Source organism: Patiria miniata, unplaced genomic scaffold (assembly GCF_015706575.1).
Source record: "Patiria miniata isolate m_02_andy unplaced genomic scaffold, ASM1570657v1 HiC_scaffold_6, whole genome shotgun sequence".
NCBI classification, from domain to species: Eukaryota; Metazoa; Echinodermata; class Asteroidea; order Valvatida; family Asterinidae; genus Patiria; species Patiria miniata.
In genome coordinates, this window is record NW_024037073.1 from 14,082,676 (window position 1) to 14,100,163 (window position 17,488).

General features: G+C 41.3%; 1 protein-coding gene and 1 non-coding gene across 4 annotated transcripts in view; both read left to right on the forward strand.

Moving 5' to 3' along the window:
- The window catches only part of LOC119742525 (heterogeneous nuclear ribonucleoprotein L-like), a 30,896-nt gene extending 20,562 nt beyond the window's left edge, over positions 1-10,334 (forward strand). For 2 of the 3 annotated variants that reach the window (XM_038218487.1, XM_038218488.1), the window contains exons 9-16: positions 547-651; positions 1,113-1,450; positions 2,976-3,097; positions 4,332-4,462; positions 5,462-5,535; positions 6,236-6,293; positions 7,043-7,138; positions 8,177-8,235. In XM_038218487.1, the coding sequence (XP_038074415.1) occupies positions 547-651; positions 1,113-1,450; positions 2,976-3,097; positions 4,332-4,462; positions 5,462-5,535; positions 6,236-6,293; positions 7,043-7,138; positions 8,177-8,235 (983 nt within the window). Of the gene's footprint in view, positions 1-546; positions 652-1,112; positions 1,451-2,975; positions 3,098-4,331; positions 4,463-5,461; positions 5,536-6,235; positions 6,294-7,042; positions 7,139-8,176 lie in introns of all 3 variants that reach the window. The other variant, XM_038218486.1, reaches the window with a different exon arrangement.
- Positions 5,880-5,952, forward strand: Trnaa-agc. The gene has a single exon. It is a non-coding gene; the product is annotated as a tRNA-Ala (tRNA).
- Positions 10,335-17,488: the final 7,154 nt, after the last annotated feature.

Sequence of the window (17,488 nt, forward strand, 5' to 3'; positions counted from 1 at the left end):
CCACTTTACCGTGACTGTGTGTAAGGATAATTATTTCGTCTTGCCAAAAGTTCATTCGAATGCTTTTATTAATGTTAATCTCGCAAACTGTTAGGAGACCTGCATATGTAGGAACTAATTTTGATATACATGTACAGTATCACGCATGAAGGACCTCAGGTTTGTATACACATTAATGATAATGGAATTAAGATGTCACATGTGTCATCTTTTTGTGAAAGAATTGCAATTGTTTTTGTTTATTCAGGAATATATGTGTGAACTTTATACATGCCGTTATAGATTGATAAATTGTGAAAGAGGATGCATTTGACGAGCTTTAGACAGAATGCAACTTAGGGCAACACGTTCTTCAAGTAAAAGCTTCCTGATGCAAAAATTTCATGAAAGGAATGAATTATGTGTCGCAGAAATTAAAATTGACGAGGATGGTTTCCACGTCTTCAGTGAGATCTTTGACATGGGTAACGAATAGCTTGCATTCTGGACGCACTTGAAAGGAATGACGGTGTAATGCCTGGACTCCTTTTGTCACCTCCCCACTAGGTCGCGGCAATGCTTTACTTGACGATCCACCGCCATCCACCTACAACGGACCCACCAAGGCCAACTCACGGCGTGGAGGAGGAGGGGGAGGAAACCCTAGATTTGGTAGGTGAACTGCACTCTTCAAGGCATATAGGATCATTTTGCTTTTAACACCCCTCAAAATTTTCAAAACCAAATGTTCAAAACCTAACGTTCAAAACCTAACCTGTTGAAAGTTTTAGCTCAGTGGATATTACAATATTTGAGAAAATGTCTGAAAAGCATGCACAACCTTTTGATCACGGAACACATTTTTGAGGTGGCACCACGTCCGCACTCGTGTCGCTCACATTCTTAAAGACGAGGCATTTGCCCATATTGGTAACCCTATTGGTTGGAGGAGCCCTGATTGCGTGCATATTACCTGCGCGCGACTCGCGCGAAGCTGGTGCCACCTCAGAAAATGGCTGTCGCCGGATTAGTCTGTAGGGTTAAGTCAAGATTTTTTTCCTTGTGTTGGAGTCTAGTAGACTCTAAGAGGTCCCTAAATCTGAAGTTCTATTATTCTTTTCTTTTCTTTACAGACAGCCGTGGTGGTCCAATGGGGGGTGGTGGTGGAGGGGGTGGCCCCATGCGAGGCCCACCCCCGCCCCAACACTACCAGGATCCCCACCAGGGCTACGGCCCACCCCATGGTGGCGGAGGCGGTGGTGGTGGTGGTGGGGCCGGCCGTGGTGGGTACCAGGATCACGGTGAATACCCACAGCAGTACGGCCACATGCAGGACCAGCAGGCCCTGCAGCCGCTGCCCCCTAATGCGCCCTCACACGGGGGAATCGCCATGGTCTACAACATTGACCTGGAAAAGATGAACTGTGAGAGGCTCTTCAACATCCTCTGCCCCTTTGGGAACGTCTACAAGGTACAAACCCTTTTTAAAGCTATTTTGATGTAGAGTCTGTGTATATTAACCCTAACGTACCTGAATCCATCAAAATCCACACCCCTGTATTGGAGGATTTCGGCGGATTCAGGATACTTCCATTTTGAAAAATTTTTGGGGATTATTATGGATGCAGGACAGTAGGCATACTGGTACTGCAAGATTCTGATGGATTCAGGATACCTCCATATTGAGCAGTTGGGGGACTTTGATGGATTCAGAATCTCAACAGTTGGCTATATGTGTGGTGTGTACGAGGTATATGTACTGCACTGGTGGATTCTGATTGACTCAGGACACCAACATTTGTTTGCATGACAGAATTGGTTGATTTTTGCAGATTCAGGATAAAGTTTCTAGTAAAAGTGCTCCAGGGGTTAGGGTTAAAGTACATGTAACCCCCTCAGTGACAATTTGCCAAAACCTTGGACACCATTGCTGTAAGCCAGGCACCCACGCAAAGATAGTGGGGGTTTATATCAGTCAGTCACGTCTATCCAGCACCCTCTGCGGGCCATCCATTGGAAATACTAGCGGTGAACGTGCACAAACCACTAGCATCTTAGTGCGAATGCCAGTCAGACAGCAGTGATGCCTTCAAGTCGTTCAAAACTCTGTGTTTGTAACTGACTAAGGGGTACTTGGGCACAGAATTCACTAAGAGGACTGTTCTGTCTCATACAAATCAAGGGCTTATGCATGTAAAGCCTGGCCATCACTCCAATGATAGTCAGTTGTAAAAGAGTACCTGAAGGCTGTATTATGTACAATGCCTGTATATACTTAACCCTAACCCCCTAGGCCCTTGTTGCTTACAACCATCCTCAATCCTCCAAAATCCTCCAAAATTTTCCAAAATTTTGCAACTCTGCCTAAATTTTTCAAAATTGTCAGACAGTCCTGCCTCAAAGTGCATTCATCCTCAATCCTCCAAAATCCTCCTCATCCCAAAACTTTGCACTCGTGTTTAAATGAAGGATAACCAACGCCAAATCCTTCAAAATCATCAGACAGTCCTGCCTCAAAATGCATTCATCCTCAATCCTCCAAAATCCTCTTGTGCTTCAATCACCATTCATCCTCAATCCTCCAAAATCCTCATGTGCTTCAATCACCATTCATCCTCAATCCTCCAGAATCCTCATTTGATTCAATCACCATTCATCCTCAATCCTCTAGAATCCTCCAAAACCGCCAGGAGGATTTTGGAGGAGTGAGGTGGGTTAGGGTTAATTGTGATTTAAACAAGCTTTAAGATTTTAGGTTTTGCATGGTGGAGTATCGGTAACGTTTCGGTTTGCGGAAACACCATGTGGTAATAACTACTGTCGCTCAGTAGATATTTGATTATGAAAAAAACTTGTCCTGCTAATTATCAACTTTCGCTAAGTAGTTTTAGTTCTGATAAGAACCATGAGAACAGTCCTGCTTTAAGTTCTAAAAGAAAAAGTTTTCCTGGGTGTTTTTTTTGTTGTGATAATGAAAACTTTGGTTGTGATTGCAGGTGAAGTTTATGAAGTCCAAGCCAGGGACGGTCATGGTGGATCTGGGCGATGCGTTTGCCGTCAGCAGAGCCATCACCAATCTCAGCAACATTGAATTCTTTGGCATGACCATACAGCTTGGGTAAGATGCTAACCTCAGTCTTCCAGTCATCATCTTAGAAACAAGGCCTTGTGTCTTAACCTTAAAGTGCCAGGTTTTTTATCATCTTGCATCAAGGGGAGGGGGGGGGGGTGCATCTGGGAAACGCATTGGTTGAGAAACATTTTTTATGCTAGGACAGACAGACATACTTAGCAAAGTTGTAGCAAAATCAGAAAAAGCATTTTGTAATTACTATCATTAATATTCAACACAAGTCTGTGAATAAGTGCGTTATCTTAAATGGAATATTGAATAAGATCTCTCGATACCCTGTATCCAATCCAATGCAGGATTTCACAAGTGCAATGTTATTCTTAAAATATCCGTAAGTACCAGGTTGAAGTTTTCACATGCAATGACAATTTGTGAGTGTTGCAGGAAAAAAAATGTCGAGTCGGCAACCTGGAACTTCTGGTTGTATGACCAAATTTTTCGTTTGTGTGGGACAGTCAGGAAACCTTTTTTTTTCAAGCCCTGCCAACTATGGAGAGTATTGGGGACCAACATGTGTGTTCTGTGTTCCCCTTACAGAAAATGGTATCACCGCTATAATATAAAGAAAAACAGGTGTATGTGTGTATGTATGCTCTAACCTGGCATACTCTTTTTGGACCTGTGAACAAAAGAGGTCCATAGGGTGCAGGAAGCATGAACGCTTTGTGGACTTACACACGTCCACACTAGGTTTCCCCCTCTCTGGAAAACAGGTTTAGAGGCATTTTGGGGTTAGGTGTATCCGTCGCAAAATGAGGAGGCACACTCAAGGAAATCATGATAAAAAATTGGACTGAAAGAGTGTTCACCATGTTCACAGTGGGAGTAAACTAATTTTCCTGAACTATGGAGTACCGAAATGTGACGTAATTTAGAACCAGAAAGTGTAGTGCAAACGAATGGAGGACGCGCGCGTGTTGGTTCACGGACAGAATCACGCGCTAATGTCTTTTACACACATTTTGCGCGCGTGACGTATTCACTTCGTTACTCCATATGAATACACAGGAATGTCCACATTAGGTATAGAAGGTGAGACTGTGAGTGTATGTTCACGAGTTGTTCACCAGTTGCTGTCTCGGCTGCAAACATTCGGCAAAGGCGAATCTCGCCAGCTTTGCGGGCGACAGGCGCCAAAGCTGCCACCCCCAGCATAGGGTGCAATGCGAAGCCTTGTATTTAAATATCATATATATTTATTTTTATTTTTATTTTGTAGATGTTCCAACCAGACTTTCCTGAACCCTCCTCCTGGTACCTGGAACCTGCCAGACAACACCCCGTCTTACATGGACTTCTCCAAGAACCGCAACAACAGGTTCATGAACAAGGAGGCGGCTGCCAAGAATCATATCCTTTGTGTTGAAATCCTCCCACCAAAAACAGTGCTTTAGTTGAAATTTCAAATTGTTCACTTGTACTTGAGTGTCTTAGAGAGATGTGGAAAACTGCTTAGCAAGCAGGTGCTATTAGCTCTTAGTTGTAGCTGTGAATTTAAACAAGATGATTGTTTCTAGAAACACAAGCAGGGTGAACTTGATTCCAGGCTATTTGCGGTATCACCACAAAAGGCCTTTAAGAAATACCACTATGTTTGTCTCTCTGGATTCTATTTTCCGTACCACATAAATTCAAGTACCTATTAACCCTAAGAGTTCTGAATCCTCCAATTGTAATATGGTTTTTCACACACCCTAGTGGGGTTTAGTCTATGTAATAGACCCTGGCCCTGGCGAAGCTGACCATGGTCTTTGATACGTCAACAGATGCGGCGATTTATTATGCAACTAGACTGCGTATGACCTCGAGAAACTGACCAATCAGCAGGCGCCTTCTATACGCGGGTAATGCAGGCTCCCCGTGTGCGTAAACATCACGCCCACGATGAGTAGCATTTTTGTACAGGTTGTTGTATAACAAAAACGCGGCAGCGAAATTGACCCATCACAATCTTAGTCCTGATTTTCGGAATGAAATGACGTCACGCATGCTTAGATATATCAGACGTTTTACCGGAGATGGGCTGCGTGAAGAACAGGTGATACTCCGACTAAGTGGGGTTAGGGTCAATGGTCATATCAGGGATGTGGTAGTGAAGTGGTGGTTGCTCTGTGTTGTATTATCACATTACAGCAATGGCCACCAGGTATTTCAACACCACAATTTACCGCAGCTGTGACGTCACTGTTTGTCAAAGCTGTGGTTTATTGACACTGTGATAGGGGATAGACATTGGTAGAATATTTTTGAAATATAGCTTTACCTTTGTGAGGTATCCCTTGAAGCACGCATCCCCTATTAGATAGACAAGTACGGGCTGACCTATTTTTCTTCCTTAACTTCCTGTACGTCTTCAGCGCCCGTCTCATGTCTTGCATTTCTACAACGCACACCCTGAGAGTACTGAAGAAACCATCAAGCAGGTAATTATCCTGACACCAAAGAAAGCCTTTCTTGAAAGACGTGATTTATATTCCTCTTTTTCAGAGAGGGAAACTATCTAGGTGCATTATAATAATTTTCAAATGTTGAACACAGAAATTAACTGGAGCGGGGCTTGAACATGCGAACCTGAAAATTTATTTTTAAAAAGCTGCGTCCTCTTTGAGTGATCCCAATTTGCTTATTCTCAGGTGTGTAGCATAAATGTTGCTAGCATCTTGACTTTGGGCATGATCCCTGGCTGCATGGCATATACAGGGTGATGGCTCCTCTGACTAGCGCCCCTCGAACAAAAACATTGACAAATGGGGCCCCACTAACATTAGGCTGGATAGCTCAGTTGGTAGAGCACTGGAACAGCAATCCAGTGGTCACAGGTTCAAACCCTGCTCCAGTCAATTTCTTTGTTCGAAGTCCAAACATTATTTGTATTCCATGTTTAGTGCTGCATTAAGTCAGGTTTATATTTCCCACGAATGCCAACCAAATTTTACGCCACGAAGTACTCACCAGAATTGAATTGTGTTCAAGTTTTGCCAATTTGCTTGCCATGACGTCACAAATATGCGTTCATTTTGGGCCGAGCATGAACTAGCGTTTAGAGTTGTGCGACTTGCATTTATAAGTGAGCTTTCAGAATCATGTAACGTAATGTTTGGTTTTGTCTATGTTTTTCTGTAGATTTTCCTCAACGCCGGAGCTGCCGAGCCAATTGCCATCAAGATGTTTGAGTCCAAATGTAAGCGAAATGCTTCAGTTTTCAGAGATATCTATCCTGTCACAAACTGTTTTTGATAAAATTTCCCCCACACGTTCATTTGACGTTACGTAAAATGAATAAGCCAGTTCGGTATCGCGATGAAGTAGTCCAGATCAAAGGTCATTCAGGATAAAATCACTGAGCAATGTCACATGATGTTATGCAAATGCCCATTCTGCTCTTGATTAACGCATGAGTGTCATGCGAGCGTCGTGCAACCATCTTTTTGTGCGTTCATGTGCCTTCGATGAGCGTGCGATTATCCTGAATGTACAATGAACCAAATATCGCTGTGCGCGTGTGCAGGTTAAATACCAAACTGGCTTGTTGGTAAGGAGTCTGTTTGACAAACTACTGTACTGGAATGGCAGTTTATGGAACGGCTTTCATTTTAGAAATGGGGAACAGAAGCCATTGTAGTACAAATGTAACTTCGCTACATACCGCCATCAATAAAACTATTCATTTAGCTGCTACCTGGCAGTGATCCAGACAGTACTTTTCAGCTAAAATATAAGCACTGTATTCCCGCTGTTGTCTGAGAGCTGATGAGAAAAAGTCACAGGCTCTGCGTGGGACTCCAACCCACAACCTCCTGCTTGCTTGTGCTGATGCCTGAACCACTCTATCGCAGAATTTGCTGGATCAAGGTAGTAGGTGATGGCTGTGGATGTGCCTGACAGTGCAAGACTTTCATTGTGTGTTTCTATTTTTTTGCTTGCAAACAGCTGAGCGTAGTGTAACTGGCTTGGTGGAATGGGAGAACAGAGCCACCGCTATGGAGGCTATGATTCTTGCAAACCATACCAACATGGAAAACCCCGGTGAGTAGACTTTAAACAAACAGTAGATTTTTTTTTTTTTTTTTTTTTTTGTAGCAATAAAAAAAACTTAGTCACCCTTGATTGAGGCAGTAAGTTTTTGGAATAATTACTTTACAAAGTTTGAGTTTTTTGCAGCCCAGTAATTATTTAGTTGGGATCAAAAGCAACCCAAAACAAAAGCCTTTATTATCAGAGGGCAGTGGGGTAACTAGGGTTCACGGGCGTAACTAGGTCCTTTTTATTGGGGGGGGGGGGGTGGTTAAAACATTCTTGAAAAGGGCACTTGCACATCCGTGCTGAAATGTAGACAAGTTTTTTTCTCCGGACACTTGGCATCCGTGCAGATCTGTGCTGAAATGTAGACACGTTTGTTTCCGGACATGTAGCCTCCGTAAAATCAAATAGTGGTGGTGGGGCTTTCAGGGTGATACATGTGCGAAATTTTACAAGAAAAGACAACCGTAACGGCCGATGACAAAACAAGGGCAGAACATTTGTTTAAAAAGGGCACTTGTTCAGGAAAAAGGGCACTTGTTCAGGAAAAAGGGCACTTTTTAAGTAAAAAGGGCACTTTTTAACAAAAGGAGGGCACTCATTACAAATATTTTTTTTTTTGGGGGGGGGGGTTGAAGCGCTGGTGAAAAAAGGCGTTGGAATGGAAAAAGGCAGTCTTTACAAAATATTGGGGGGGGGGGGTAAACCTGCTGGTTAGCCCTATGGGGTTGAACATCTGGGTGGGGGTCATCTGGGGTGCATACATTTTTTCAGGGGTGAGGGCACTGAATGCATATGATATGAATTTTGCTCAATTCAAGATTGTAAATGGGGGGGGGGGAGACCCGGGACCTGTTGGGCCCCTTAACCAAGGTTTCTGTCATTACAAGGTTTTTTCTCGGTAAATGCAAATGATCCTACGTACATAGTTGTAAACACATGATGAACTTGAATACATAACTGATCAAACTAATTGCCATGGAAATCGGGAGTCTTGCTTTTCACACCGTTAATGCTATCATTTCCTTTGTTTTTATTTCTCAGGTGGAAAGTACCCCTACACCTTCAAGTTGTGCTTCTCCAACGCCCCTCATGCAACATAAACCTGTAGGTGGGAATCGGTGCTCTAGATCATACGTTAATAGTATGGAAATGAGGCTATTTTGATGTTCAGTTGTAAGTTCTTGACAGCCTTTGGCACAGGTGGAATTTTCCTCAGTGGCCCAATTCAATATTCACCTCTTAAAGAGTTTCACATGCTGCTTTCTTTTTTCTTAACAGTTTGAATGACTTTTCAAACCATGGCTTATTTGTTAATTATGCTTTATCGAAGATGTCCTCGTGTGTGCTGCACCAAGACAAAATATCTAGAACAAAATACATTGAATCCCTCTAAGTCGCGGTCTTGAGGTTAGAATGTACCCCTCAAGTGAGTATTTTGTGGATTGAATTGGAACCAGGAACTGAATGAAACTTTTACAATGATTTATCAGTCAGTGTGCAACAAAATGCGATGGTTATTGTTGAAATTGGATTTCTCGAATTAGCTGTCATAGGTATAAATTGGTATAAATGAAACTTCCATTTACATGGAGTTATCAAAGTTTGCTTGGGGCTATAGTTCCATAACATTTAAAAGTCCGAAAACTTTTCATAATTTCTGGTTTTTAGCTCAGTAATTTTCCTTGGGGCTTACTTCAGACAAACCAACAGTCAAACATGTAAGTTTGTGAAAATAGTTACTGAATGCTCGAAAGTCATTTCTTAGTGTATGGGTCGGTTATTGAGCTGGAGACCAAATACAGAAAATATTCGCTTTAATAGCACAAACCGGTGACAGGCTGGAATCTCACGCAGTGTTCATTGCTCGCAAATGGTTTTGTTTTTTTCTAAGCAAGTTTTTTTTTTCTGTTTAACGTTTAGCATGTCCATGAAATTGGGCCGTGGTTAGATATTGTAGTTAATCTCATCTGGATTCTTGAATTGTACGGTATTTATTCATATGAGGATACCAACAAATGAATTATTCTTGTGTAAATGAAACAAATACCAAGTTGATCACTCTTCTCAAATTAGAATAATTCAAATCATAACATCCTTTATTTTGTGCCAACACTTGCAAAAAATAAGAAAATCATTTTTACAGGGACTGCATTCTTAGGTAACTTTCATAGATATTGTTTTGCACATAACAGGGCTTCATTGGGTCTGGAATTGACAAAAAAAACCACCAATTTTTAAGGCAAAAAGAAAGCAGCCAACATGCATAGATCTTCACAGCTTTAACTTAGCACAGATTAACAAAACAAATTGTCATTTGTGTATGGTTTACATCTAGATCCAACATGCTTTCAAATTCTGTTGTGAACGAAGCTTAATTGGATTTATTAGAACTTCAATTAACATGTGTCCTCTGATAGTGGACGTTGCTTCATGTATTAAGCAGAATTGTTAACATGTACACCTGCATCTATGATCCTCATACCGTGGTGTGAATGCTTTACAATTGGAGCATCTGGAATCATTCGTACAGTTTGTTGATGATAATGATCTTGTTAGAAAAAAAGTAAACTTTGTGCCGGTTTTTTTTTTAAATAATGTGCAAGTTACTGCTATTTTTTATATAGTTAGGCGAGGATTCAAACATCTTTTTTTTATGGGGGGGGGTCTTTTTATTTGTTTTTCCGTTTTAATAAAGGAAACGTACCATGCTGCTCCCATCTTTGTTGCAACAAAGGGCATTGAGGCTCATGGAGCATTGAGGCTCATAGGCATTGGTGTTGAAGGTCGGGGGAATGTTTAAGCCATTGTATCGCACTCTGCACCTGGGGGAAAAAAAGATGGTTGCAGTTTCAGTGTATAAATACTTCATCTATTTAGCTTTTCATGCGCATTTACATATATGCATGTATTATTTGTATTCAGTTTATGGCATCAGAGCAGGTCTATCTCATTCAGTAGTACAAATGTAATTACCGAAATTTGTGTACACGTTATACGCTCTTCAGGAATTAAGCGTCCTGTGGCTTTCAAAAGTAGTTTTCGAGTGTTCATTTTGTTGAGAATTTTCTGTAACTAAAGTCACGCGTAGTACTTGTCCTCCATTGTTGTTTTCTTGTTCACTGTATGTCATTTTATTCTTAACACAAAATAAAGTGTAGTGGTGGAAATGATTACACTTGGACAACCACAACCGAACAATTATGTGTCTGTTCTTGTGGATTGAAATTTGTTGTCGCCGTTTAGTACGAATTTGAACAATACATGCGCCATGCATGTGGGTTTTGATTGGATCTGTCGTGAGCGATATAACACCCTAACACGCATTGACTTTGCATACCTAGTGTGGATATTCCTTTCTTTTCGTGTAGGGAAAAAAAGTCATTTTACTCGCACCACAAACACTCTTTGAACCCAAATTTTTGATCATGATTCCTTGATCATGAGTGTTTTTCTACATTTTGTGACGATCGACCTTGACCCCAAAATGCCTCTAAAACTGTTTTTCAGAGAGGTGGCAACATAGTCGAGTGGCTTGGATCAAATTTTTAGCATAAAATTTGCTTAAGCACAAACAAACTTGCTTTATATAATTATGTTACCGGCCAAAACTCCATGCGATGTACATTGCTTGTGACTGGTATTTAGCTGTTGTTGGCTTAACATAACAATCGCATGGAGTTTTGGTCGGTAACTTGATTATATTAAGCAAAGTTTGTTATGCTTAAAGAAATTTTATGCTGAAGCAGCTCTGTGAAATTGGGCCCTGCAGCTGCTGCAGGAAACAAGAAACAGTACCCCCTCAAGAAGTTTTCAGCGGGTTGGGAATGTTCGTCATTTCAGATCAAATTCGTCTAATGCTCTCGGTGCGTTCTTTCTCTTAACCTTTGTAAAGACAACGAACAAATGAAAGAGACTTAGGAACATTCTAAAGACAACGAACAATCTGAAAAGACACCTAATGATTAAGGTGCGTTCCATTAACCTTTGTAAAGACCACGTATGCCTTGAAAAGATAACCGATCATTTAGTTACGTTCTTACTATAGGTTTTCTCGGTCAATTTCGGCAAATGAGCAGCCAATTTAATCACTACGCTATTCTATTTCGCGCGAAATCAAATGCTACTGAAAAGGGTCATTCGATTTCGTTTTATGACCAGTCAAATGTACTGTTGCGTCATTCGATTTAACATAATAATCATGCAATTTAACAATTCAACAAAGCAGCATTCAAATTCGCAGGAGCTTTTTGAGGCGTGTGTTTAGTCATTCAAATTCATTTTTGGGCAGTCATTTCTGGAATTTGTGCAATCTAAAAAACGCTTTGTTAAATTTTTGTTTCCTTAAGAATGTTGAAGGCATAAATACGGTTCACTTTTTGGCACTTGAGTCACTTTGCCGATGTACTTCGAAGACGAGCTTTCGCTACAGTTTTACACGCATATTTCTAGAAATGGCAGCTCGTGGTCACTACGCTAGAGTGGCCCAGGTAGATCGAGAAAGGTTGATTGAGGCCTTCGAGGGAAACGAGCAAGACTACCTTGAGCTTGCGGTCAATTTGAACATCAACAAGTCCACAGCCAGATCAATTGTTGCAACATATTTGAGGACTGGAAGGCGAGAGACGCTGGCAAGAGGAGGAGCAACCCACAGCAAGATGGATGATGACATGCGAAACCATCTGCAAGGCATCCTTGACGCTAATCCCGTCTTGACACTTCAACAAATGAAGGCTAGTTTGAGTGAGCATCTGCCAGAGAAGCCCCAGGTTTCTACTACCACCATAGCCAGGGCCTTGGATGGGATGATGATTACACTGAAACTAGTGGAGGACGTCCCTGATGCAAGAAATTCCCCTGAAGTTCTTGATCAACGCGTCCAGTATGGTGAGTGGTTCCTGCAGCATGGTGTTCTGGCGCATCTAGTCTTCATTGACGAGACAGGTTATAACGTCTGGACTCGACGCTCCCAGGGTAGAGCTCCACGAGGGATCGCTGCAAGACGAGTCGTCGACAGACAACGAGGGAGAAATTGCAATGTCACCTTCGCTGTTTCTAGTGAAGTAGGCTTGGTGCACCACCGAATCGCATTCGAAACTGTGACGCGAGAGAGATTCGAGGAGTTTCTTGCGGACACAATTCAAGAGTGTGATGCAGTTTTCCCAGACGACGAACCCATTTACCTCATATACGACAATGCGAGGCCTCACGTGCGAGCCCAACTCCCTGAAGGTGCCAACCCAATGATCCAGCTGAAGCGCCTCCCTCCCTACTCCCCATTCCTGAACAGCACGGAGATGGCACACTCTGCATTCAAGGCTGCAGTTAAACGCATCCTTGGGTTACCTGAGTGGCAACAACGTGTCGGAGACAGACAGGCTGCCCAGCAAGCAGGAATGAACATGCAGCAGTGGAGGTGCGATCTCCTTCAACAAGCAGCCATCCAGAGCGTTGATGTCATCACCCAAGCGAAGTGCATGCAGTGGTACAACCATACCCAAACATATATGCCAAGATGTCTGGCACGCCAACAGATTGATGGTTGAGGAAGAAACAACATAAACAATAAAAAACCAGGAAAAACATAAAGAAACACCCCATTCAAACACAATACAAAATTAGGTCTTGGTCAGTTAACCAATAAAGATCCCCCCCCCCAAAAAAAAAAAAGAATGAAGAAGAAAACAAAGAAGAAGAAAAAACCTCATTGGCCACATGTAAAGTCTACTGGAAGCATAAATAAAGAAAACAAGGTTTGCCTGAATTAAAGTGAAGATACGAAACAGTTGCCTAGTACAGTTTATCTGTTTATTCGTATTTCTTTAGTCGTACTTATTTGAATTCTCTTTAAGCGAAATTGATTGCCTCTTTACGAAATTGAAAAAAATTAAATCAGTAAAATCTCCAGTCGAACCAGCTTTGCTAAATTGAATGATGATTGTGTGTCACGAAAAAGAATGACGATATGCTAAATTGAACACAGTGCTAAAGGAATTTGAATGCCTCAAAACGAAATTGAATGGCCGAATTCTGAATTTGAAACGCAGTAACAACTGGAGAGGCAAAATAGCTTCAATTCGAACGCACGAAAATTAAATTGGCTGCTCATTTGCCGAAATTGACCGAGAAAACCTATATTTACTTTTTGTGAAAACACCGTAAGCTGTGGGGGAAAAATAGATTCCAGTAAATAAAATCCCCGTTATGCTTCGTACGGACGAAAGAATGGTGAATTCAAATTACAAAATTTCGTCACGGGCCCGCAGATATTCATGTTCGATTGCCTGTTACCGGAAGGCAGAGTATATACTCGCAGTGTCCGAAACGTTGGGTTCCACGGTCTTTTCAGAACCTCACAAAGTATAAGAGATTTGACATGGTGCACTTCATCTTATACTGCTATCTTCACATTGCAAACCTTAAATCGTATTTGTGCATGTAAGCCTACAAGTTTCTGACAGCCTAAATGCTACTTGACAGGTATATACGCTACACACACAAAACAACGAAACATAAACCAAACACAGTTATAGTTTTAAATACACGGGCGGTATTTTTAATTCATTGCATTGTCTTTGAATAGCTGGCGACAATAATTGGTATAATAGTCTGTTCACAGTCATGATCAATTGCTGTCCGTTTCTGTCATCAGCTGCTTCCCTTTATCAAAATACGCCGCGGTGTATGGCGCGCCGTGTCGGCCGTTTATTACCTTCTATAATTTTGCCTGTTGTGTGTTTGTAACGGCAATAGAAATAGCTTTGGAGTACATGTACCAGCTATCGTTTTGTCTTGTCAAAACATAAACGCCGCATTAAAAACGGATCACATATCCGAGGTGTTTCCGCAAACTAATGGAGGGATTCTGCATGAATGATGGAACCATGTGTATGTATTCACAAAGAAATTGAATGCATGCATATCGCATTTTGACGTACCGAATTGCATTGCCTTTGGGCATTTATCAACACATTTATCGTCGGTTTGGTCTGATGTGCTAGTAAATTTTAATTTAGCGTAATTCTGAAAATAATAACTGCAGGAAGATGGCTTGAAAGTGTACAGTAAAATTAGCCAAAACAGCGCCCTTTGTGTCAAGGATAGTGACCCCCTTTGTCCGAGGTTGCCACGGCCGATCGACAACAATGCCATCTCACCCCCAGGCGCGGTTCTATAGAGCATATATTTTAGGGGGCTACAGCAGAGTGGATCCAAATTTTTTTGCCGCAAGGCGTGCTAAAATGTAGAATTGTTTTTCCCTCCGGACAATTAGGCCTCCAAAAATCAGTAGGGGGGGGGGGGGGGGGGGGGGGGGGGGGGGGGCTCGTACCATATTTTCAATGGGGAGCGCTGATCAAATCATACAATCAGGCACACTGTTTACCGAATAGTGTACAAGTGCCCCCTTCTCACGAATGGCTTCGCCTCTGGCCTACATGTACGTTATTATTATCAATACAATTTTCAACGGAGGAAGGGGGGGGGGGGGTGTTGACACAAACACCACCCCCTCTGAATCCGCGCATGCCCGGCTATAGCGAATATTATGTTTCTTTTTTTTCTTTTTTGAGGGACCGTTCGCATGTTACGTCACCTTCTAACATTCGATAGTACTAGGCCTATTTTATTTTATTTTCGACTTTTTTTTTGGGGGGGGGGAGGGGGATAAACAAAAGGTTTTTTTGGGAGGGGGGTAAAGCCCCCCTCCCTAGCCCTCCCCGTAGAACCGCCCCCCCCCCCCCACCCCCCGCCCTTCCAGCAAACCCTTGGTGTTCTATAGGTCGAAGTCGCAAGGCTTCTGTCGAGGAATATTATTGTTTGTAAGCAATTTTTAATGTCATTTTCTGCGTTAATGCGTTTAGATGTAATTTAAAGTTGGTGTATACATGCTTTTTGGGTGTAGCACCTTGACAAAATATGTTTTCTTATTGAATTGATAATTTTCTAGCATTACATTAGTTATGAGCTTTCCAATGAGACACCGCACGAAAAAAAATCAGCCCACGACAAGTAATCAATTGATTAGTTTCTACTTTTGAATTAAGAGCGGGACGCTCCTAATTCGTTCCGAATAGTGTGCGCAATTTCTGAACCGGAGCGCGCCATTTAAAACCGCTTCTTAAAGGGACACTAGGTCCTGGAACAGCCCAATTGGGCTACAAAACGCGCTTTGAATGAGATGATGTTAATCTGAATAACATTTAAAAGTAGGATATAAACATCCACACAACTATCCTTTCAAAACTGGGCGTTTTTGTGTTATTCCTGTCTTATGCGTGCGCGACCCCATAAATTCGAGCTGTTTGGATGCTGGCTGTGATTTCATTCGTAAAGCGTTCGCCTTTTGCGGACGTTGAAGAAACCACTTTTTTGCATTGGTGATTGGTCACCGCTGTTCCCGAGACGCACAACGTGTATATCGTACTCTGAGAACGACGCGAAAAACGTATTCGTACTCCGTCATGTCCGATGTAAACAAGCGGGTTTTTTTTTGTCTTTTCTCGGGAACGGTAAGACATTACTACGGGTTGATTTCCTTTCAACCAGATGTTTGAAATAGGCTAAGTAAACAATCCAAAACATAACATTTTCGGGGATTTCACGACCTAGTGTCCCTTTAAAATTGTATAAAGGCCTGCAAAAATAATCAACCATTTTTTTTGGTCCAGGACATTGCATTCCTTAAAATGTCGTTCGGAAAAGAAAATCAAAATTTTGAAAAAGCACGTATACATGTACACCAACTTTAAATATCTATAAAAGAAAAAAAGAAAAAACGAAATATACGATGTATGTACATGTATACATGTATATGTATTTTATTTTAGCTTACGTACTTACTTACAATTTATCTTAGAATGCAGAGGAAAATTGAAGCGAATACATGTACAGAATTTTTGTGAAATTACAGATACACATGTACCTTCAATATGTCTATTTTTTTCAAAGTACCACAAAAAATATAACTTCCCAAATAATGTACATATATACAGTGTTTACATCATAATTATTAAATGCCTTATGAGTGTACATTTGTTAATACTGCACTTATTGTTGAACATCACAGTATTGCAAAAAACATGACGTAATATCTGATTACAACTATTGAGTTAATAATAACTGTGTTAAAAATATGTCATCAAAACAATAATAGTGCCAAACCCTCATTCAGAAATGTGAAAACTGGTTTTCCATATAATAATGTGTCAGAGTCACTGAATTGACAATCTTCAAACATCAAAGTTGGAAAGGTAGATAAAAAAATAATCAAATTCAACTTTAATAATATTTTTATTTTAATCTGTAGCGAAGAACTTTGTATTGACAACGCTACAGCAACCGATTAATTAGGCCAAAAAAAAAGTCTCGGGTTTCTGGTATGCGAGCGCGTCGCCGTAGCAATGCGCGTCGGCAAAATGAAAACTTTTTTTTTCAATGAAAGATGATGTCTCAAAACCGCCAAACTCAATGGTTTGACTGGAATCCTGCTGCTGCACAATTTTAACGTGTTTTTAGATGGGGATATGATCGAGAATAAGCTTTATGTGGCCTCTCTGGACTCCCATATACTTGCACTGAGTTTAGTCGGGCACCATTAGCAGTCATCAGCCGACATTTGAAGCAAAAAAAAATCAGGTAAAAAAAAAAAAAGCCGCGTCGCAACACCACTTTTTGGGCAATCTCCATACCAGAAACCGGAGACTTTTTTTGGGCCTTAACGTTGTAACTCCAGTTTTGTTCCCCCCCCCTTCATTATAAACGGCGTTATTTATAAGACCCTCAGACTCTATTCTGATCATTTGGGAGGTACATCAATCAGCTCCTCCCTTTTTTTTTTCTCATAAAAAAATATTTTACGTGAAAATAATGAGTAAATTGATGAAAATGCGCCGAATTGTGTGCAGCGCGTCGAAAATGGAGAGAGCAAACCACCTTTTCATTGCACATGAAAAAAAAATATGAAGTGTATATTACAAAGTTACACGTCTTGCTTTAATTACAAATATGATATTGCTGTTGTTTTGGATTCATTGTAGCTTTTTACTTAATGTTGCCTCTTTACTTTATCGCTTTGCGGGTTTTTTTTTTTAACACGGATCCAACTATGTGGTTGAATAGGTCAACCTGTGATGCTATAGTACAGAATTTTCTGGGTCATGGAGGCCGCCTACATGATTTATACAGGCAATGTGACAATTCATCTATTGCGGGGGAAGAAGTAACTATATATAGGAAACCGAATGCTATAAATACAGTGTAGTTCATTGAATATTACACATGGGTGTCACCACGATGGGGCAAGGGGGTGGGGGCGCTTGTCCCCTGGAAAAGAAAAAAAACCAAGAGGTGTGAAGT